This window comes from Pteronotus mesoamericanus, unplaced genomic scaffold (assembly GCF_021234165.1).
Source record: "Pteronotus mesoamericanus isolate MK-2021 breed Mesoamerican mustached bat unplaced genomic scaffold, CSHL_Meso_final contig_50, whole genome shotgun sequence".
NCBI lineage: Eukaryota > Metazoa > Chordata > Mammalia > Chiroptera > Mormoopidae > Pteronotus > Pteronotus mesoamericanus.
The window spans coordinates 32,174,396-32,199,190 of record NW_026555186.1 but is presented as its reverse complement, the minus strand read 5'-3'; the positions used below and the strand labels follow the sequence as shown (position 1 = coordinate 32,199,190).

The 24,795-nt window shown below is 39.6% G+C and overlaps 1 protein-coding gene across 1 annotated transcript in view; it reads right to left on the bottom strand.

Moving 5' to 3' along the window:
* The window catches only part of RASGRF2 (Ras protein specific guanine nucleotide releasing factor 2), a 189,458-nt gene that overhangs the window by 45,812 nt on the left and 118,851 nt on the right, over positions 1–24,795 (bottom strand). The window contains 1 exon segment of the mRNA XM_054578547.1: positions 23,327–23,416. Within this exon segment, the coding sequence (XP_054434522.1) occupies positions 23,327–23,416 (90 nt within the window).

Below are 24,795 nucleotides of genomic sequence, written 5' to 3'. Positions count from 1 at the left end.
CTTCAAAATCACAGCCCCTGACATTTGGTTCCAGATACTGTGGCCTTGAGGATGCTAGAAAGTCTCCTGCCAAATTCTAACTAGGATTTTCCTTATAATGGGACCCCTGGGAAAGAGTTCAAAAAGCACTTGCCTAACTCATATCAACTTTTGCTCTAGAGGGAAGAGTTCAAAGTTAAAAGGCATTTATACAGCTCTCTAAGCACTGCTCTTAGCTTGGACACTAGAGTCACTAAGAAAATATGTCTTTTTACTGAAGATCAAAGTAATAATATAAGGATAACATACCCAATCTAGCAAAAGAGCAGAAACAAAAATAAGTGAAAGTATACATATTTTTAACAGGTTATTAAGATACAACTTACATACCATGAAATTCACCCATTTTAAGTGTATAATTCACTAATATTTAGTTAATTTATAGGGCTGTGCAACTATAAGCACAATCCCATTGCAGAACATTTCCATCACCCCCAAAATAGTCTTAGTGGCCATTTGCAGTCCTTCCCTGTTCCCAACCCCAAGTCAGGCAATCATGGATCTATTTGTGTCTTCGTAGATTTACTTTTTCTAGACATTACATAAAAATGGAATCATACTGTGTTGGGTCTCTTATAGCTGGCTTTTTCCTTTTGCACAGGAGTCCTCAAACTACCTGCTGCCTGTTTTTGTAAATAAAGTTTTATTGGAACACAATCACTTGCATATTTTCTATTGCTGCTTTAGCATGATGAGGCAGAGCTGGGAAGCTGCCACACAGACCATATGGTCCACAAGCCTAAAATATTTACTATCTCACCTTCTAAAATAAAGCATTGCTGACCCTGGCTTTGCATAACATTTTTGAAGTTCACTCATATTGTAGCATCATCAGTCATTCATTCCTTTCCATTGCAGAATAATATTTTATTGTATCACATTTGTTTATCCATCCACTTGTTGATGGACATTTCGATTGTTTCTAATTTGGAACTATTATGAATAATGCTGCTATAAAAATTCATGTATGAGTCTGTGTGAACATATGGCTTCATTTCTCTTGCTCGGTACCCAGGAGTGGAATCACTAGATCCGATGTAAGCTTATGTTGAACATTTTATAAAATGTTCTATTTTATATTTCCAGCAGCAATGTATGAAGAAGGTTCTTGTTTCTCCACATTCTTACTTCCACTTGTTATTTTCTCTCCATTTTATTATAGCTATTCAAATGGGTATGCAGTAATATCTCATTGTGATTTTAATTTGTATTCCCCCTAATGACTCATCTTTTTATGTGCTTTTTAACCATTTGTTTATCTAGTCAAATCTTCCACGTAGGTTTACTTTTTATTATTGAGCTGTAAGAGTTCTTTATACAATCTGGATGGAAGTCCTTTGTCAAATACATGATTTGTAAATATTTTTTCCCAGTTCTCCATGGGTTTTCTTTTTCACTTTCTTGATGGTGATCTTTGAAGTACAAAAGTTTTCTATTTTGATGAAGTTCAATTTATCATTTTTTTCATTTATGGATCTTGCTTTTGATGCTGTTCCCAATCCAATGCACTAAGATTTTCTCCAATGTTTCTTATTGAAGTTCATAATTTTAGCCCTTACATTAAGGATTAAGTTCATCTTTTTGCTTGTAGCCAGCCAATTGCTCCAGCACAATTTGTTGAAAAGACTATCTTTTTCTTCCCATTAAATTGCTTTAGTGCCTTTATAGAAAATCAATGGACCATAAATGTAAGAATTTATTTCTAGATTCTTTCTTCTGTTCCATTAATATAAATATATGAATATCCTTATGCCAGTACCATACTACCTTGCTAAATTTCTATACAGTTTTAAAATCAGGAAGTAGAAGTCCCCCAACCTAGTTCTTATTTTCCAAAATTGTCTTATTGTCTGGGCTAGTCTGAGTCCTTTGCATTTCCATAGAAATGTTAGCATCCCCCTCCCCACAAAAACTAAGATGAAGAGAAAAGAAACCAAAAAGAAAAACCTTGCTGAGGTTTCTAATATATACATTAAAAAGTATGAACTTTTTAAGGATCAGCCTGTCAATTTCTGCAAACATGCCTATTGGCATTTTGATACAAATTGTGTTGACTCTATAGATCAGTTTTGGGAAAATTGCCATCTTGACAAAAATTGAATTTTCTAATCAATGAACTTGGTATATCTCTCTATTAATTTCTCTCAGCAATGTTCTCTATAGCATATAAGCAAGCCTCTTCTTTTTTAAAATATATTCCTAAATATTTGATTTTTGGATATTATTTTAAATAGAATTATTTTCTGAATTTCATTTTTGGATAGTTTGTTGTTAGTGCTACACTGAATACAATTGATTTTTATATATCTAGTAGGGTGGGGTGTGTGTGTGTGTGTGTGTGTGTGTATGTGTGTATTTCTTATGGTTTTCTATATACAAGATCATGTCATCTGTGAATAATGACAGTTTTACCTCCTTTCTTTCTTCCAATCAAGATGCCTTTATATTATGTTTTTTCTCTAATTACACTTAAAGGATACTCTAGTGTAGTGTTGAACAGAAGTAGCAAGATATCTTTGATATCATCCTTGATATTGGGAAGAAAGAATTCAGTATTTCAACATTAAATATGTGAGCTGTACATTTTTCATAGATGCCTTTTGTCAGACTAAGGAATTATCCTTCTATTCCTACTTTCTTGGTTGGATTTTATAGAATGTTATACCTGTTTCTACAAAAATAATCCTATGGTTTTTATCCTTTATAATATTTATATGTATTATATTAATTGATTTTATGATATTAAAACAATCTTACATCCCAGAGATAAAATACACTTGTTCATAATGTTGAATCCTTTTCGTAAGTTGCTGGATTTAGTTTGCTAATACTTGGTTGAGAATTTGTGCATTTGTATTCCTGAGGGCTATTGATCTGTAGTTTTCTTTTCTGCTTATGTCTTTTCTGGTTTTGGAATCATGGTAATACTGGTCTCATGGAATGAGTTGGAAAGTGCTTCCTCCATTTTCTGAATGATTTTGTGATTAACATTGTTTATTCTTTAAATGTTTGGTAGAAATCACCTGTTAGCCCATCATGATCTGGAATTTTCTTTTGGGGAACATTTTTAATTACTAATTCAATTTCTCTATTTGTTGGGGATCTGTTCAGATTTTCTGTTTCTTTTTTTAATCAGTTTGATCATTTATGTCTCACAAGGCTACTTCATCTCATTTGTTGGCATAAAGTTGTTCAAAGTATTTCCTTACATTATTTTAATTTCTGTAGGACCGGTTGCAGTGTCTCTGCTTCCATCCCCAGTGGCCATTTGTGTCTTAATCTCCTTTTGTTGATCTCTCTAGTTGAGGTTTGTCAATTTCATTGACGTTTTCAAAAAGGTAACTTTTGGCTTTATTGATTTTTCTCTCGCTTTTTGTTTTTGTTTGTGCTCTAGTCTCTCCTTTCTTCTGCTGTCTTTCGTTCAGTCTGTTTTCCTTTTAAAAACTTGCTAAGGCATAAGCTTCTATTATTGATTTGTGATCACTTTTATTTTCTAATATAGATATTGGAAGCTATAAATTCCCTCTAAAGGCTGCTTACCAACATATTGTAAATTTTTGATATGTTGTGTTTTTATTTTCATTCATTTCAAAATATTTTCTAATTTATGTTGTGATTTTTTTCTTTGACCCATAAGTTACATATAAAGCAACATGTTGCTTAAATTCCAGAATTTTCAGATTTTCTAAATTTACTTCTGTTGTTGATCTCAAAATTAATACCATTGTGTTCTCAAACCATACCTTTTGTAATTTCAGTCTTTTAAAAATCTATTGAGACTTGTCTTATGGCTTAATGCATGGTCTATCCTAAAGATATTTTCATGCCTGCTTAAAGAATGTATGTTCTGCTTTCATTGGGCATAGTGTTCTATAAATGTCTACTAGTTCTAGTGGCTGATAGTGTTGTTATAGTCTTTCATAGCCTTTTGATTTTATGTATAGTTATTTTATCAATTATTTAGAGTGGGGTATTGAAGTTAATTATTATTGTTGAATTGTCTATTTCTCCTTTCATTTCTGTCAGTTTTTGCTTCCTGTATTTGGGGCTTAGTTGTTAGGTGAATTATAATTATTATGTAATCCTAAAGAATTGAGTATATTTTTATTATAAAACATCCCTCTTTGATTCCAGTAACATTTTTTGTCTTATATTCTATTTTGCAGGATATTAGTATAGCCTATTTAGTCTCTTTTCATTATGATTTGATTGGAATATATTTTTCTATTCTTTAACTTTCAGCTTCTATGTGTCTTTTAATCTAAAATGCATCTCATATATAGCATAGAGCTTGACCTCGTTTTCCTATATGGTTTGACAATATCTGCCTTTTAATTTGAATATTTCATCAACTCAAATTTAATGGAATTTGGTGTGTTTGGATTTATATCTCCCATTTTGCTGTTTTTATATTTATTCTGTATTAGTTTCCTGTTGCTGTTGTAACAAATTACTACAAACTTCAAGGTTTAGAGCAATGTAAATTTATTATCCTATAATTCTAGAGGTCCAAGTTTGATATAAGTTTCACTGGGCTAAAAGCAAGGTGTTAATGAAGCTGTGTGTTCCTTTTCAGAGATTCTAAAGAAAAATCCATTATCTTGCCTTTTTTGTCTTCTAGGGGCTGCCTGCATTCCTAGGCTCATGGTCCTCTTACACTGTCCAAACCAGCTGTCGTTGGTTGAGGCTCTTTCATTGCATCATCCTGACATGAACTCTTACACATTCTTCTTCCACTTTTAGAGACCCTTATTATTATATTGGGCCTACCTGGATAATCCAGGCAATCTTCCTACCTGAAGGTCAGTTGATTAGCAAGCTTCATTTCAACTGCAATCTAATTCCCTTTGCCATGTAAGGTAAAATGCTGATTACAGTAATTAAGATTTGGACATATTTGGGGGGCCATTATTCTACCTACCACAATGGCCAATGATTTTGTTCCCTTGTTCATCCTTTACTGCCTTCTATTGCATTAGATAAATATTTCATAATGCACCAGTTTAATTCTAATTCCTTTGTTGTTGTTGTTTTACTTCTATGATCCGACCAGGATCACAGCCTTAGGCTAACTACAGTGCTGCTGCTCCCTGTTTGCCATTGAGATCAAGATCGTTAATATTTCTGACAACACCCAATATTGTGGAGTTATTCCACATTTTGCACTGCTCCAAATCCAGTAATCAGCCTCTGACAACAAAGCTCTGGTTTTTGCAGCTAGTTCTGAAGAAGCTGAGAATAAGGAGATGAGAGCATCCCCAGGCTAAAATGCCATAGACGTCCCCTGTTCCTACCTGTAGTTCTGTAGTTTTTCATAAGTAAAAGCTTATCAAAGTGTTGGATGCTGGTGGCTGATTTCAGGAGTCCATAAATGGTTGGTTTGGATAATTTTGTCCAACTTTATCATTGCGTTTTGGGAAGAAAATTTTCCAAGTTCTTTAGTCCACCATTCCCATATTATTTTTAAGCACATATATTTGGGTAAAACATCATAAAATCTTCATCTGGAGTAGATAAAGTCACCCTGTTTCTGAATCTGTTAGCTTTGTACTGGGAAGGGAACAGTACACCACTTAAAAAAAAAAACCTGCCTATATTCAAAGGGGAAAAGGATAATTTAAATTTGTATATCCTTTTCTCTTTTAAGACATGTTAAACCATTTTGAACTCTGGCAAAAAGAATATTGAGGTTTTTTTGGTGACAGCTTCAAATTATTAGCAATAATTGTCCAAAGGCTGAGTATGATACCAATAATTTTTATTTGAATTTGAACAAAAATCTCTTTGTTCCATAGTTAGCATTACTTCTCAAGACTATTAAAAAAACCTTCTGACTATGAAAACAGTGTGTCCAATATTGCAACATAAATGAATACAGTATTGTAATCATTATGCATAAAAAATTAATCAGGGCTAAATAAATCATAAATTGAATAGAACTGCATTGAACCATATTAGAACACATGAGGTCTGTCTAGAAAAAGTCCAGCCATTGTTAATATAACGAGAGTGGTTTGAGTGACATCAATGAAGCCTGACAGCCAAGGAGAGTGCATTGGAATGCACATGCATGAACAATGATGACTTCACTGTACTAGTAAGTGGGGGCAGTTGACACTGTTGAGTGAGCATGTGTACTGTGTGGCTGTCGTACTCAAAATGACTGAGTAGAGCAATGAATCTGCATCAAATTTTGCACTAAGCTTGAACATTTCTCCACATAAACTATTCAGATGATTCAGAAGGCCACAGCTATGGGCAACTGGTGATTGGCAGCTTCAGCAAGACAACATGCCCACTCATGCATCCTGTCTTATGCAGAGTTTTTTGGTGAAATATCAAATCACTCAGGTAACTTAGTGCCCCTGCAGCCCAGATTTGACACCCCATGACTTCTGGCTTTTCCCAAAACTAAAATCACCTTTGAAAGGGAAGAGATTTCAGACTGTTGAGGAGATTCAGGAAAATACAACAGAGCAGCTGATGGTGATTGAGAGAACAGTTTGAAGGGGACGGAGGTATCATTGTCCTATCTATAATGTTTCTTTTATCTTCTTCAATAAATATCTATTTTTCATAGTACTTGGCTGGATGCTTTCTGGGACAGACTATGGCATATACACTATCATAACACCGATATGGCTGAGTCCAAGTCTGAATGTGGCTCTATGACAAGCATCCATGGGAATGGCAGTTCCAGCAGCTGGACCTGTGATACACTAGCGTGGCTGGGGCAGTGTCAAGCGCAGCCTCAAGGAACCCCTCCATGAGAAAATATCAGAACTAACTGCAGTAGGTGAAATAAAGCCCCTGGGAGATATTTAGTCATATTGGAGAGGCTCTCCTTGATCCCAGACTTCCTGCCTTTCTATTCTCAGACTTCTCTGTAGCCAACAGAACCACTTTTTTCTGCCCCAGTCGACCTGACAGTAGGAAGGTGTCAATAGGCAGGAAGCATCCACAAATAAGTCCTAGGTACCAGGAAATGGGGCTTAATCCATTCGTCATTGTGAAACTCATAGAAATTTGTCCTCACGTAGCACCTTTCCTTCTGATTATCACTGTGCTAAAAAAATTTTAATTCTCAAAATCCTTAGTAAATTTGACATGATTATTCCTTTTCTAGTTATGAGGAAACTTAAGTCCAAGGGAGCTAGTGAGCAGCTTAACCTGGAGCTTGTGGCTGGACACCACAGGCAATCAGAGCACCACCAGTCCCTCCATCCCCTGAAAAGTACATACGGCCAGGGCATGAAAGCAAAAACCACGTCGGTGACCTTGTCTTTCCTAATGGCAACGATTTGCACAAGATATGTTCACTGGGGTGCACGGCACTTTCAGGATACAAGGTTGCAGACTTAATTTTTATTTTTAAGATATCCATGTCCTATGGATCAAAAACTCAGCCTTCCTTCCCATGCCCAGAGGAGCCCAAGCAATGTCTTCTGACTCACAGAACTGCTGGGGATCTGCCTCAAGCCCTTTCCAAAGTGAGCATGAGGCATAAATCAGCAAGCTCAGGGGGCGCTGCTCCAGGTCCGAGAGGGGTTGGAGGAGCCCACTTGGAGGTGTATCTAGTCTCCTCTCCATCACTCTCCCCATTTAGATTTCTTGCTGACACTGATACTTAGCTCACTGTGAACTGAGATCGTTATCATATTGTTAACTTAGTTTTTCAGGCCTTGGTCTGGGCGTTTAATCATCTGCATCACTTCTTTCTTTTCCGCCATGTCCTATATATAGTCCATCAAAAATGTCTACACTAACATTTCTCTGCCTCCTTCCCCTTCCAAAGCAGCCCTCAGTGCGAGTCCGAAGCATCTTCTATTACTTTGAAATCATGCTGGTGAGCCTCTAGCCTCTTCTCTCCCAAATTATCTGCCATTATACACAAGAGTCTGCTGTAGTGAATTCCATTATTTAGTGTGGATTCATTTAACAAAGTTATTTCTAAGTCTTTTGATAGTGCCTCAAAACTGTACTCTCCATCAAAAGACCACAGGATGACACACAATTAATACTCTTTTGCAGTTATTTTACTACTTCTTGTCCATGCACAGTCAGTGTAGCGGGGGTGGTACACACAGGCATGCATGCACGCAAGGGAGGCAGGAAGGAATAGTGAGAATAAATGGGCGCCAGGGGAATGAATTCATGTCAGTTCAACACTCTGGTCTGTCACGGTAATAGAGGCTGGAGATCTAATGGTAAACACAACAGTCCCTATTCTCAAGAAGCTTATAAATCATATGGAGGAAATAATCAATAACAACAGCAGGAAAAATTCATATGGTGCTTAATTGGTTTCAAATGCAGGGCTAAGAACTGCACAAGGATTGTCACATTTAATCCTCATAACAACTCTGTGAAGTAGTTACAATCATCACCCTCACTTTAAAGATGAGAAAAATGAGACTCAGGGAGGCTGCCCTAGATCACACACCGTAGACAAGTGGCGGAACTCAGATGCAGGTTTGACACCAAAACCCACCCTCTTGACCACGTTTCAATCCTGACTCCTTGGTAAGTCATTCTTAACTGCCCTCACAAACATCCCTCTAAGGCCCTCGTGGCCCCTGGTCCCGAACAATTTCTTTGCCCACTGCCAGATCACCAGATCACCAGATACCAGCTAGCAGAGGCCATCTCTCCAGCAAGCACTGTCTCCAGAGGCACAGGCCTTTCTGCCCACTCTCACAGGAAGAAGCAGAGAAGCTCCAATCCTCAAGACTCCTAGCTCCCGAGAAGGCAAGGGGCCTCTTAACTCTCTTCTCCACCCGTGTGCTATGCAAAACCAGACACTCGGAGTCCGTCACGGAGCCCGACTGAATCGTTTTCCACAGTAGGCAGCCTGAGTGTTTGCAAAATTAAGATTGAGCGCCCACTAAAGATGGCGAGGCAATACTGAGAGCCATCAAATTGTATATTGAAATTGGTGAGTTGTATGGTACATGAATATATTAAATCTATCTTAAATTTTAAAAATAACAGGGCAGTTGATCTTTGAAAATGGGAGGCTTCTATCTCTAAGTCATCATCGAAGGCAGTTGAATGGCAGAATGCATTTCAAAGAAATTCATGGTGTGTGGATTTTGAACCAAAAAATTAAATGAGTAAAATCTGGTTGGTGAGGTCGGGGGTTTCTTCTACTTGCCATGATGTTTATCTGAAAAAAATGTTTAGGGGAACAAGGGAAAATGTTCAAATCCCCTAAAACGTCTTTCTGGGTGTCAGTGAGTATCCAAGTGCCCTCCTCAGGAAAGCTTTGGCGCTGGGCCCTGAGCCCTGGTGGGGAATAAACATAGACTCTGCAACACACACAGGAAGCCAGGAATGAAAGGCAGCCCTCAAGCCTTCCTGTCGTACCGGAAATGACTGAATCGGAGAGGGAAGGAAGCCGAGGTTCACATGTGAAGATGGTCAAAAATTAAAACTATTGGAGATCAGTTAATTGATTGGATACTAATTACTTGCATTCCACTCAATTGTTCAATTGTCCCTTGAAATATCAGAGTCATATGGCTCTGAAATACCATTTTACAGGAGTAACCTGGTTTAAGAGCAGAAGCACTGGACTGGTTGTCCAGATACCAGGATGCAGATCCTATTCTTGCAAGTTATAATTTCTTATGAATAAGTCACTTTACCTCATCAAGCCTGCTTCTTTATATATTAAAAGAGGATGATGACATCTGCCTTCCCACTTTCCAGACTTGTTGTAATGGACACCAATGCCATCAATCATGAAAAGACCGTAAAATCGTAAGGCAGTATACAAACATAAAGCATAAGATTAGGTCTTCATAAATCCGTAATGCTAAAACGGAACAAAGGAATGAGACCGTCACTTCAAATCTTAAACACTGCAGTGAGGGAGGTACGGAAGGCAGAGGCAGGGGACTCTAGGCTTTGCTAGGATGTGGAATTTGGTTGCCTGAGTCTAAAGGCGACAGTGCCTTGTCTCATGCACCATGCACAGGAATCCAGAGCAGCGGCTCCAGCAGCGTCACATTATTTGCCAGAAGAAGGCTTATCCTGACTAACATGTTCTACTACTTTGAATTTATTCTGAATTGTGTACAGAATCTGGAAAATTAGAAGCAAGGACAAAGAAAAGTCTATAAAGAGGAGGAAGATTAAGGCAGATAACAACTGAGCTGTTGTCACTTGAATGCTACACATAATTAAATATCTAGCCTCAGAGTCTTCACAGCTAATAGTCCAGTCATATCTGAAAAAGGAGATGCTTTGCCCTCCATGACTATATACCACGTTTATTTAAAAAAAGAAAAAACACCAGCATACAAAAACACATCATAATACTATTATTTTACTCTATTTAAGCTAGTCTATTTGGGGGTTTCTGTGGGTTTATGGCTCCTCATTTTTTAAGCCACTGAAACATAATTTGCTTCAGTATAAATCATTCATCACTTCTCATTATGATGCATGTATAGAAGTCTTAGAAATATTAATTTAGTCCAGTATGACAGATGCCGCCTCCACCAGATCTAATGCCAGCTAAATTCCTAAGGCTATTACACACACCATAAAGTGTGGACCCGCAAAGGATAACTTGTAGATCCAGAAGAAAAGAAAAGTCTCAATGTTTAAAACAACAACAACAACGAAAAACCCTGTTCCTTGAAAAAGCTGACTAATTAGAAGAGTCTATGAAATACTTTGAAACTATATTAACCTTTTCTTTCAGGGTCATGCACTGAAACTTTGTTATTTTGCTAATGTGACATTTTCCCTCAGTTTTCAAGCCCAATGTTTAACAATATGGCCAGTAATTATGTTAATTGTTATCAGTAGCCAGGAGTTTACATCTTGATCATTTGAGATCTGCTTTATGGTTGTTCATCTAATCTCAACTGGATTGTTGGTTCTTAGGGAGTGGAGGCAATGCCTCCGATTTCACTTCCCTCTTTCCCTGTATGTGGTATGGCACAGGGTGCACTTAATGAAACTGATTAAAGATTAACCAGAATCTAATAAACCCATGCATCATTTGATCTGAAGAGTGGAAAAGAATACTTCTAATTCAGGTAAAGATTTCTGAGTCTTTAAACCAACCTCTCTGAGGACCAATCGAATTTAGACCTTGCATTTAAAAATTCTAAGCACCTAACACTGCTAGGGGCCTTTCTAAAAGAGCCAGATACTGAGGTCAGTGCATTTAGATCCCCCATCCTCTCTCACTGTTTGGAATCCCCTCTCCTTCATAACCCCTTCCCTAACATTATTAGCCTGTTTTCTCATTGCAACATTTTAAGATCCAAGTTCTTGGTCCTAGAATCACAAAGTCATTATATAGGGAATACAAACCACCTACCAATAAAAAATCTACTAGCTTCTTAGAGCCTTCCTTGTCTTCAACTTCTAAATGCCCCATAATTCCAAGAGACCAGTCTTTCTGCAGAGGGGCCTTAAACTGGGACAGTGCAACCCCCTGGGTAGCTGAGATGCTAGAGTAAGTATAATGTGTCACACAGGGCAGCTTCAATTTTATCCAAAAATGATCATTACAATTTTAAATTCAGCATTACAGACAGACAATAGCTACACAGGGAGGCTCCTCTCAGTTTGCAGAAAAGAGTAGTGCCATTAAGTTCCTTCTCACTGCTAAGCAACCGTTGTGTTAAAATCAAAATGCTCTCAGCATTCAAATAGCAGAAAAATCATTCTGTTCAATGCAGAGCACTATAGGTAAAGGGAAAAGAGAATGACTGTTCAGAGATCTTGGAATATAAGGTAGATTTAAAGTACATGCTAATTTTAGATATAGTCCCTTGACGTCAAAATATTTGGTGGGGAATAAGTCCAGGGTGTTCTGTCCCACAGGAAATAGCCAAAACATGCCTGCTTTAATTTTTCTTCTTTTTTTGGGGGGGGGGGGGGGGGGGGGAAGAGGGGCAGTATAACAAAACTGTGGCTTATTTTTTTAAATATATTTTACTGTGCTTCTCTATTTCCTACACTACTCTTAATATCCCTCTGTTTATTTTATACCTACAAATTATGCTTCTTAATTCCTGCACTTTCCCCCATTCTCCCCCTTCCCCCTCCCAGTTGATAAACCTTCAAATGATCTCCATATCTATGATTCTATTCCCATTCTGGTTGTTTGCTTAGTTTATTTTTTTACATTCAGTTCTTGATAGTTGTGAATTTGTTGCCATTTTAATGTTCATAGTTTTGATCTTTTTTTCCTTAAATAAGTCCCTTTAGCATTTCATATAAGGGTGTGGTAATGATGAACTCCTTTAGCTTTACCTTGTCTGGGAAGTACTTTGTCTGTCCTTCCATTCTAAACAATAGTTTTGCTGGATAGAATAATCTAGGTCATAGGTCCTTGCTTTTCATCACTTTGAATACTTCTTGCCAGTCCCATCTTGCCTGTAAACTTTTTTTTGGAGAGATCAGCTGATAGTCTTATGGGAACTCCTTTGTAGATAACTAACTGCTTTTCTCTTGCTGCTTTTAAGATTCTCTCTTTATCTTTAACCTTTAGCATTTTAATTATGATGTGTCTCGGTGTGGTCCCTTTTGGGTTCAACTTGTTTGGAACTCTCTGTGCTTCCTGGACTTGTACGTCTATTTCCTTCACCAAATTAGGTAAATTTTCTTTTATTATTTTTTCCAATAAGTTGTCAATTTCTTGTTCTTCCTCTTCTCCTTCTGGCATCCCTATGATTCGGATATTGGTACATTTGGAGATGTTCCAGAGGGTCCTTATACTATCCTCGTTTTTCTGAATTATTTTTTCTTCTTGCTTTTCTGGTTGAATGCTTATTTCTTCCTTATGTTCCAAATCATTGATTTGAACCTGACTTCGTGTCCTCCACTGATGGTTCCCTATAGATTTTTCTTCATTTCACTTAGTGTAGCCTTCATTTCCTCCTTTACGTTGCTGCCATACTCAGTGAGTTATTTGAGCATCCTGGTCACCAATGTTTTGAACTCTGCATCTGGTAGGTTGGTTATCTCTGTTTTGTTTAGTTCTTTTTCTAGGGTTTTGTTCTGTTCTTTCATTTGGGCTAATTTCTTTGTCTCCTCAGTTGACAGGCTCCCTGTGTTTGTTTCTGTGTATTAGGTAGAGCTGTTTTTACTCCCTGTCTTAGAAGCATGGCCTATTGTAGAAAAGCCACCTGTAAATTGTGTGGGGCAGAGCCTTAGATAATTGCCAGAGTGGGGCAACCTGCTTCACCACTTTGTGGCTCTGTGTGGGGGAAGGGATCAGAGCAGAGACAATGCCACTGCCTGGTTTCTGGAGGTTTGCCCGGCACTCACCCCATTCCCAGTCACTTCACCCATTTTCCATATGGGATTGGCACCCTTCTGCTGTTGCCCTGGTGGTCAATCCCAGAGTGGGTGGGTTTGCATACATCCTAAGTCCATGTTGGCCCTTTGAAGAGAGTCTCTTGAAAATCCAGCAGTTTCTTTCGCCACTCCAACCCCCACCCCTGGTTTTTACAGCTAGAAGTTATGAGGGGCTTATCTTCATGGCACTGGAACTCTGGGCTATGTGTCTGATCTGGCTGGCATCACTTGCTCCCAAAGTATCCCCCCTGATTTTTATCCTTCATACATGAATGTGGAACCAACTATTCTGCCACCGCCACTGCCTCTCCGCACCACATTGTACCTCCGCACCTCTCTGCCCATCTCCGCATCTCCACCTCTCCTACCTGTCTGGATGAATGTGGCTTCTTTAAATCGTTGGTTGCTGAACTTCCAAACAGCTCAATTTTCTGATGTTTCTGAGTGTTATTTGTTTTGAGATGTAGTTGTAATTCTTTCTACGGTTGCATGAGGAGGCGAAGTGTGTCTACCTATGCCTCCATCTTGACCAGAAGTCAAAACTCCATGCTTGCTTTTCCAAAATGAAAATATGTTCCTGAAACTTAATTAGGTAATAAATATTTGGCCAAGGTTTACTGGCGACCATGATACCATCTGTAGTAGTTATCTATTGTTGCATAACAAATTACTATAAAACTTAGAAACTTAAAACAACAAATATTTTCACACTTTCTTCAGGACAAGATTTTGGAAGTGGCTTAGTTGAGTGGCTCTGGCCCAGGATTTCCCTTGAGGTTGCAGTCCAGAGAACCAACAGAGCTGTAGGCATCTGAAGGCTTGGCTGGGGCTGGAGGATCCACTTCTAACTTGCTTGCAAGGCTGTTGGCAACAATCCTGCTTCCTGGTTTCTGGCTGCCCTCAGGGGCCTGTCCTCATGACATGGAGACATTTGTCCCAGAATAAGCAATCCAAGAAATAGATTGACCAAGACAGCAATCACTTGCCTTGTGATGACCTAGGCTCCAAAGTCACATATGACCATTTCTGCTTCCTTTTGTTTGTTAGAAGCAAATTACTAGGTCATGCCCACGCAAAGGGGAAGGGAAATTAAGCTCCACCCCTTGAAGGAAAGAGTATGAAAGAATTTGTGGGCGTATTTTTAAAACCACAGATCCCCCAACAGAGGAATGATTTTCATTTTTTTTCTTGTGGTTTTGACATGCCTGTTATTGCCTTATTGCATTTATTTTAAAAATTCAGATAATCAAGAAGTCCAGGACTCTGGGATATGATTTAGTCTTATACCATTATTTGTGGTTAATGATTATTCTGAGTCATCATTAGATAACGAGAGTCTTTCTGACTCATCAGAGATTATATTCTTTCATCATTGACAGTATTTATTGCATGTTAATTTTTTTAAAATTTGTAGTCTCTTCAGAGAATCAGGAATCCTGGGTTTAGATTTTTTTTCTTTCTAATCACCCTACCCTAGCCAGAGATTGTTTTCTATTACTATCTTCTCACCATGGGAAGTGCTATAGAATCAGGATAAAATCCCAGAAATGCACCGAAGGGCACATCCTGAGCATCAGGAAATTATTGGACTCCTGACTAGACTGCGAGGGGCAGGGCTGGCTTCCCAGTGTGCAACCTGTGTTGTGCAGCGCCCCACACTTAGAAGGGCACGCGCTTGCATTAATGCTCATCTGTCCCTGTCTTGAAATTCCTCATAATTTTTTAAACAAGAGGACCTGCATTTTCTTATTGCACTGGGCCCTACAAAGGAGGCAGCCAGTCCTGGCAAGAGGACACACATCTGTAAAATAAGTGTAGAACTCCAAAAGGTAAGAACATACCTTTTGGAAAATAACACCAGGACACAGGAAATAGGGAGACAAATAAGAACTAAGACAAAAGGATTGCAGATGGCACAGAAAATGAAAAGACGGTGAGAGCCCACAGGAAAAACACTACATGCAGCCGATACTTTGACCTTAGATTTCTGAATGTTATCACTATGCCCTGACTGATCAGGAAATAAGACACCGGGAAATAAAGAACAGGTCGAGAAGCTGAGCACAGTCCTTCTAAGGATGTCAGAGAGCAGAGTACTGATTCTTAACTTGATTTCTGCTTTCACACCATCCACGTCTATAGCACATTTCCATCAATAACATCTCTTTTCTGGAGTGTCTGCCTCCAAGAGGAGGCCACTCAGAATCTCCTGGGGGGACAGGTGTTTCTTGAAAAAGTCCCAGGCCATTCTCATTCCATTCTACTCACACTGCACCAAGAATCACTGCAATACGATATCTACATTAACCTCCTGAGTCTGGAACAGAAAATGAACTTGTGATTCCTGCCTGAAGTTACAATTTTAGCTTGTCAGATAGACATTAGAAAAAGCCCACATTCTGTGCCTCTTTTATAAGTTCATTCAATAAATAGATGTACTATTTAAACAGAGCTGAGTGTTCTCACAAATCCTGAAAGAGGCCACAGACACAGATGTGACATTAACTTAATATCTGGTAATCAATATCTTGTTACAAATTTAATCCAATTCTCAATGCAGAGATAAATGCTTCCTCTGACCAGAATGTATCACTGTAGTAAGGTCCTAGTTTCTTCAGTCCTGTGAAAGAAATCACATATCCTTCAATGCCAACTGCTAACCAAGTAAGACTCTACCCACAGACTACTAATTTTACCAGAGTGCATCTCCCTGGAGGTAGCCTGCTGCTGCATCTGCAACTGAATGCTGGGTGGACACAGATGTAGGAAGAAGACCGAAAAAAATGGATGTGCTGCAGACAAAGATGGGATCAAGAGTCAGTAAAAATAATAAGTAATTCAAGTTTCCCAAGATCTTGTTCTTTTTGAAGTAAATGTGGTTTTAGAGGCAATATCAGGGCAAAGAAAGCAGCAGTTTCATAGTGGGCAGATCTGAGCCTCGTTCCCAGTAACTGAGAACCTGGGCCAGGCCCGCCATCGCTCTGGGTCTCACACTGGCTTTAGGATCTATAAAATAAGGTGGAGAAAGATGGTCCCCACTCTCCTTTTCCATGGCAAGGGGGTGACAATGGGACATCAGCCAGATCTGAGAAAAGTGTTCCCTAGGAAAGCAAAAGTGGTCAAGCCACAGTAGACAAGACGGACTTCCTATAAAACAGCCCAACCAAAGGAACAGAAAATGTTGGGGGCTGGGGCACTGAGGAGATTCCGGAGCCCACTGCTAAAATGTAGGCGTCAACCTACGCTCAGCTGTAAGCGATTGCAGTACATCTGAGGTGACACACGGGTGGCTCACAGCCAAATGCGGTCCACAGAAGTATTTGGTTTGGACAGTATTTTTTTTGAAAGTATGAATTCACTTCCAAAATTTAAAGCCAGGCGATTTCCACATTCCTGGACTTTCTTTTTAAAAAGAAAAGAAAGAAAACAGATCTGACAGCCCTAATTTATATTCTGTTGAGGCAAAAATCAAGGGCAGCTGAGCCGTGGCCATCCCCTTTACACTGGACTCAGCCCTCCAAACCTGCACTTCAGTTACCTGCCTGGCCCAGAAATGGATTAACAGGTAATGCGATCAAGTAGCAATTAAGCCCGTGAGTGAATCAAAGAAGTGAACGAGCACAATCAACCACACTGCACCGTTGCCAAGGAGAGACAGTCAGAGAGAAGAACACTCCACAAGGAGCCCAGGAGTGGGCAACACAAAGTAAGAGAACTTGGCAGTGCAACACAGTCAGGAAAGAAGGTGCCTGGGCCATCTGAAAAGGATCTGGGTCTGCTCAGAAGCCGCATCAAAGACGCGTGCTCCACGTGACCTAGCTTCCTGTGGGGCGTCTTCCGAGGAAGAGAATGCAATGACCACCCAATACGAGCATCCCTAGCTGCTTTACAGGCTCACACCAGTACAGAAGTAACTTCCCAGTTTCAAAATTCTAATTCCAGGCGGTGTGTGTATGCATGTACACACACATGTGAGTGTTTAAAGGAGATTTGAAATCATTGTTAATTTAAATTTGGTGTGCCAGAGCTCTTTTTCATTAACAGCAGTGATAATAATGTTTTTATTTTAAAATCTAAATTAGCCATATCTTCCCCCCAAATTTCAGCTAACTGTTTTTTGATGAAATAATGAAAAAATCATTTTTATGTATTTTGAAAAAAGACAATAGAAAATAAGTCCCAAACTAGGATACCTGCAGTTGGAAAATAGTCTAACAAACAAAAAGAGTCAGATATATAGCAATAAATGCACAAAACAAATGTAAGACTTATATGCTGAAAAACACAAAACATTACTGAAATGAGGACAGACCTAAATAAATGGAGACACTCCAAGTTCATAGACTGAAAGACTGCATATTGTTAAAATGGGCAATTCTCCCCCAACTAGCCTGTAGAATCAATAGAATCGTTATACACATGCCACGAAAAGAGACTTTCAGTTTCAGCTCTCACACGTAAAGAAGTTGGAAGTTGACACACCTGTCCTTACACATAAGAAAAAGCTGGACAAACTGAAAATCAATGACTTTTCTTGGACACATCAGAAAATTAAGGCCGCAGGGCAAATAACCACCCCCAAATCTGGAGACACAGGTACATCCAGAAAGACAGCCAATATCTGCTTACTGTGGGCAGAAGTCACTACAGCCGCAAACTGGTAGTTAACACTTGAATGGCCATTTTGGATAATTGCTATAGGCTGAATTGGACTAGGATGATGATGAGAAACAGCTGAGAACCTCATTCTTAGGCGCCATCTCCACTTTTGTGAGCTTTCCCTCCAGGACCACACCAGGTTCTCACAGAAAAAAGTAAAGAAAGATCTGGCAGGGCAAGGGGAAGAGGACCATTGTGAAGTGTACCCAGAGCCTTCTTCTCCATAACAAGTCTACTGGAGGGGTGGGGGCAGGAATGAGGGAGTAGGGGGAGTGCCCGAGCTTTACTCAGTTTGCAGAAGGGCATTCTCTCACTCCAGCTGGGCTCAGAGCTTCAAAGAAATAAACCGGTAATGCCGCAGCCAGGCAAGGAACAAACACACGTCCCCTGCTGAGCCCAGGGGTTCCCCACCTTGGCTCCACATCAGTATGACCTGGGGAACTTTTAAAAATCCTGATACCCAGCGTGCGCTCAGACCAATCAAGTCAGAATCTCTGGGGGTGGGACCAAGTATCAGTATTTTTAAAAATAGATTCAAGACCAATTCACAGGAAGCTCAGATCTACTATTGATTACAGTGATCTGAGTGGTTTAACAGAAGAGAAAACAGATTATGACTTATCTACTTTACAAGTACCAAGTAATCACCAATAAAGAACTCACTATTCCTCTAAGCAATTGTAACTATGCCATTAATTTTCCTATAAGTGCATTCAACCATTCCTCTACTTTGTTAATTTACTTTTACTTTCACAGAACGGTGAAACATATTATCTGCTAACAGATAATCAAGAGTTGCTTGTCATACCTCCACAGCCATTATTCCTACTCTCATAAAAATAACCAACCTCACGCTTTCATATTTCATTTTAGATCATTTCATAAACTCTATAATTAATCCTAGAGCTTCAGATGTATAGTAAGTGCCATGATATGCCCTGATATGTGTATTCATTGGATTTGCATTTCTATTCATATCGTAACTACATCCAGACTGCACCTGCAGATTCCCTGTATCAGCAGCTGTCTGAAATGCACACATTTTTGTTCCTACTTTAATGCAGAACTCATTTAGTTTCTATTTGAAAGCAGATGCTTGAAAATACATTGCAATCAGTGTGGTGACACACAAGACCCCATCGACTGTCCTTTATCTCAATCTTGTATAGAGTTAAAGCTCCCGCCACAGAAAAGGGCTCTTATTTTTCTGATGGATGGTCACTGGTCCACCCCCGCCCCACTCCCCAACAAACAAAGTTTCCTGTAGCTGCTCTGATTCCAAGAATGATCTAGACAGGATTCATAAGCAGATTTACCAGGAAGCCTAAGAGGCTTAAGCTTCAGGGCCTCTCAATGTGTGTGAGCCTCTTCTAAAGCCCTAAGAGGTACCCTAACTGTTTATATTTGGAATTTTATATTCTTTCTCTTGAGGCAAACTGTATAAGAGCTAGACCCCACAAATTTTGGATCTATCCATAAGTGAGCCTAATGTAACTTGGAGGCCAATCAGAAGGCAATCACTAAATAAACTGTTAAATCTTTAAAATGTGATACTAACAAGAATAGGTTTAGGGTTGCAACTGTACCCACAGAATTAGACTTTCCTTCCTTGCCAAAAGAGGTACTATTGTTGATCTGCAAGCAAAGATGGAAGGAAGAGATTCACCCTACTTTGGAAAGGGGAAGCCCTAGATCCTAAAAGGAACCAGGGAGAAAAACCCCAGGCTTTGCCACTGTGTGTGAAAATTAGGCACAGCCCCAGGGTAGGGCTGGCCATCTTATGAAAATCCCAGGTCAACAAACAACAGGTGCTGGCGAGGCTGTGGAGAAAAGGGAACCCTAGTACACTGTGGGTAGGAATGCAGACTGGTGCAGCCACTGTGGAAAGCAGTGTGGTATTTCCTCAAAAAGCTGAAAATGGAACTGCCTTTTGATTCAGTGATTCCCCTGCTGGGACTCTATCCTAAGAGTCCCAAAATGCCAATACAAAAGAACCTATGCACCCCAATGTTCATAGCAGCACAATTTACAATAGCCAAGTGTTGGAAGCAACCTAAATACCCATCAGTAGATGATTGGATCAAAAAACTATGGTACATATACACAATGGAATATTACGCAGCAGAAAGAAAAAAAGAACTACTAAACTTCGCGACAGCATGGATGGAACTGGAGAGCATCATGCTAAGCGAAATAAGCCAGGGGGCGAAAGACAAATACCATATGATCTCACCTATAAGTGGAACCTAACCAACAATACAAAGATGCAAGGAAAATAAGACCAGCAACACTGAAAGGAAAAGAAATCAACAGAGACAAGAGGGAAGGAGGGAGCGGGGGGTGGGGAAAAGGAAGGGAAGGGGAAAGTCAAGGAACATATAGCAAGGACTCATGGACAAAACCAAAGGGGAAGAGCTGAGGGAGGGAAGGAGAGAGGGGGCAAGGGAAAGTGGTGGGGGGTAGGCAGAGACAAATGTATTTGAAAAAATAAATTTAAAAATAAATAAATAAATAAATAAGAAAATCCCAGGTCAGCTTCCACAAATAAAATTAGCTTTCTCTGCCTTCAGGGCCAGCCAGGAGCATCTTCTCTGGCCTCTTTGCAAAGAAAATATTCTGTCTACTCTCTTGCCAAATTTGAAAGTCCCTTAATGTAGTAAGAAAACCTTCCAAGCAATAATTAAAGAGAAATGGCTTAACATGCAAATACCAGGAGCGAATATTTGAAAGCATTGTCATTAATTGACAGTTCTAACGATGAGTTGTCAGATTCCTGTGGCATTTGATAGGGGCAGAGGTAGGGGGATGGAGAAGGGAGAGAACTAAAGCAAGAAGGGACAGGAAGAGGAGCCTGAAACACTGAAAGGCACCCTGCAGGCTGCAGGGCGTGGCTGGGCGGTACCTGTGTCCTGCTCTGGGCCAGGACACAACAGAGCCTTGCCACCAGGTGGCCCATAGTGGCGCCGTACAAGAAGACAGGAGGCCCGCGAAGACTGATAGAAGCCTTGAGGTGTTCACCTGTTTACACAACCTTCCCTTCTGCTTGTCTTTACAACTCTCCAGGTTCTAGAGCACATTCAGGTCAGCAACACCTCTGATTCAGAGAGTGGATGCAAAGTCCAGTTTGGGAGTTAACCATTATTTAGCACTGCCATCCTTTGAACACCTGTCCATCTGGATCTAGCCCTTTCCTGAGCAGCACCATGCTCTCCCTGGGTAGCCAGTGAGTCCAGATCATCTTAGAACTTTCCTGTTTCTACTCCTACTCCACCTTCCTCAGCAACCTATGAAACCAGGCTCTTCTGCCAAGTTCTCCCAGGCAGGCGGAACCCCCTGCAGGGCCAGTGCCTCCGAGTGGCTAAGCCCCAGAAACATACTGGTCCCTATTCCAAAAGAGACATTCCTCTTTCTTACCATCATTTGCCACTAAAAACTGACCCACGTGCAACTTGCTGCCTTGTAGCAAGACCACAGACCCTGTCACATACAGCCCTTTGTTTTTTATTCCTAAATTTGAATCATTTTGCTCCAGACCACATTACAGGCAACATCAAGAGCACTTTAAGAACAGGATTGAGCTACTCTGTACTGAGCAACATTGGGTCAGGCCGCTGGTCGCCCCTCCTCTACCAGCTCGCTGAGGAGGACTTTCTTCCTGAGACTATTTCAGCTGTGATGGGAAGTAGGAAGAAAGGCAGCAGAAGCAGCATGTGCAGATAGTGAGGAAGACTTGGCTTTTTTGGTTACTTTACCCCTTGCTCCATTATTCCAGGACAAACAAAAGTCAGAAAGCCATTCTCTGAAGCTCTTTAGAACTCTGCTGCAATTTCAGGTGAAAAGAAAAGGACCTTCTGCTCCAGCAAATGGGAAATGGGCTCATCACGAATTAACCAAAAAGCTATTTCCCTCACAAACCATATTTAAAATATGAAACCTGTGAGGAAGCTCTGAACTTCATTTTATCCAGACAGACTAGATTGCAGGAACAAAAGACAGGAGAAGGTCTTAGCAAATCACAACTGATAACTAACTCTACTGAAAGCACGGTGAAGATTCCTTTATTATTTCACCAAGAAATGCTCATTATTACAGAATATAGTCAACAGTAGAAGTCAGATGGATTGGCGAAATACTATTACCTTTATAGGCTGTTTTGGATTATGCTGATGAGACTTTGGGGGGAAGATTTAGGGAACGTTTGGGGCAGAAAACACCCCCGTTTGCCTGACCATATCCAATGCAGTGAGTGTGGCAAAGATATGAAAGAAGTAGGATGTGGTCAATCTGCAAATATTTCCATTCAGATGGAATACATACAATTATGGTAGTTCATGTTCATTATAGAACATCTCTCGTTGTTCTTACTTAACATAGAAAGAATTCACACAGATAGTAGCTACTAGTTACTACTGTTGAATATAGGTTCATGGGCTTTGGAAATGTCCTCCTTTGTGGTAGGTGAACAATAGTTCTCGATCACTCGTGATTCTGCAAAGGATGATGATTGGTACCCACTGGGTTAGTTTAGGTTAAGACAGTCACAGCAACAAGACTGCTTAAGCCACATACAGATTTATTTGAACATAATGTCCTCTTGCATGTGAGAGAAGAGGACTGAGACAATGAATATGATTTTCACCTATTAAAATGCTGTGCTTTTAAGTATTTCTGTTTTACCCTGAAAATTAACTAACAGCAACTTAGAGGGCATCATGGAGCTACTGAAAATAAATTATGAGTCAGCTAAAGCAATAGTTCCCTCCTCCATTCCCCCCTCCACAGACTCCCCTCCCACCTTGCAGATGCTTTTAGCATTGTACTCAACTAAAAGGGAAATACATGTTCTCAGTCATATAGCTAAAAAGGTTATCGAACTCCATAAAACACCATGGGAGAAACAACACATCCTTCTCTGATACCGAAGTTCTCAAAAGTGTCACCCATAGGCCACCTGTGTGGGACTCACCTCAGGTGTTTATTTAAATGACAGTCTCACCCCAGACACGCTTACACTGGCAGTGGGGATCTGCACTCTTTTTTTGTATTTTGTTTTTCAATTACAGTTGACAAACAATATTATATTAGGTTCAGGTGTACAACATAGCGATTGGACATTTACGTACCTTACAAAGTGGTCACCCTGATAAGCCTAGTACCCACTTGGCACGATACATAATTACTGCAATGTGGGCATCTGCGTTCTTCACAAGCTGCCCAGTGTATCTCATGGGACTGGCAGGCAAAGATCACTGATCTAATGTAACTTGCCATGTGTCTGTGTTTAGCTGCTGTCCCTACTCACCCGGCGGACTCCCGTGTCCTGCTGCAGCTGTGGCAATCGCAAAAGCAGAAGCAGGCGAAACAGGGCAGTGGGGGCTGTCAGCCATCTGTCCTGGTGATTTAAAAAAAGAATGGAGATGAATGGAATGGCATGGTGAGGCAGATGGATAAGATTCTATAATGAAATTCTCATTTTCATTCCTGTGCTGGATGAACAATTGGGCCAAATGCTTTGTATCTTCCTTATTAGCAGGCAAATAATAAGATTCTGCATCAGCAAGTTCACTCTAGATGTATACCCAAGAGAACTATAAACATGTCCTTGAGTATCCATGGCAGCATTATACTTGGCTATCCATATACTTATACTTGAGTATCCATAGCAGCATTATTCATAACAGTCAAAAAGTAGAAACCACCAAACGTCCATCAAGTGATGAGTGAGTAAACCAACTGTGGTATATCAATACAAGAGAATATTATTTAGCCACAAAAAGGATTTAGCCACATATACACTACAACATGAATGAAATTTGAAAACATTATGCTAAGTGAAAGTCACAAAAGGTCATATATTATATGATTTCATTTATATTAAATGTCCAACATAGGTAAACCTATAGAGATAGAAAATAGATTAATGGTTGCCAGGAAATGAGGGAAAATAAAAATGAAGAGTGGCTGACAGGTACAGGGTTTCTTTTGGGGGGTGATGAAAATATTCTGAAATAAGGTAGTGGTTATGGCTGCACAATGTTATGAATATGTTAAAAGCCACTAAACTGTATACTTTAAGAGTATGATCTTTATGGTATGTGAATTTATATCTTAATATGAAAAGTATTTGTTAATATTCTATATCATGTTACCAATAGAATTTTCCTCTCAAATCACCTTTAAAAGTAGGAGTGCATTTTAAAATCCATGTCACCCCAATAAACTTAATTTAAAAAATGCACCTTCTTGCAGTCCCTCTCACTCCTCAGATATTTTACACACAGCATTGGATAACGTTAATGCCAAACTCACTCTTTTTCCTCCCTTCAGCTTTTAGTGCAAACAGGTCACTGTGACTGTGACCTGAAGGGCTTTCATCAGTTTGCCCCTGAGTTCTACAGCCATGCTTAAAATAAACAAATAAAGAAATAAGAGGGGGTGCCGAGAGCAGGTAAGGTGCCCATGCATGAGAGCACAGAACAGCTTTACCATCTCCTTCATCGGTAGCCTTAAAACACCTATGGAACAAGGTGGCAAGTAGTCAGATAAACAGGCAAAATTTCAGGTACACAGTGAGAAAACGTGTGGTACTGTTTCTATTTGGATCCTCCATATTATTATAGATTTTAGTTTCCTGCCTATGTTCCTATGTCTCTATGATTTAGTCATTTCAAGGAAGAAACAAAAGGCTTAGATAATCCACAAACAGGATGTGGATTTCTAAAAAATGCTTATATCAATTAAAATTTTTATATATGAATATAAACATATGAA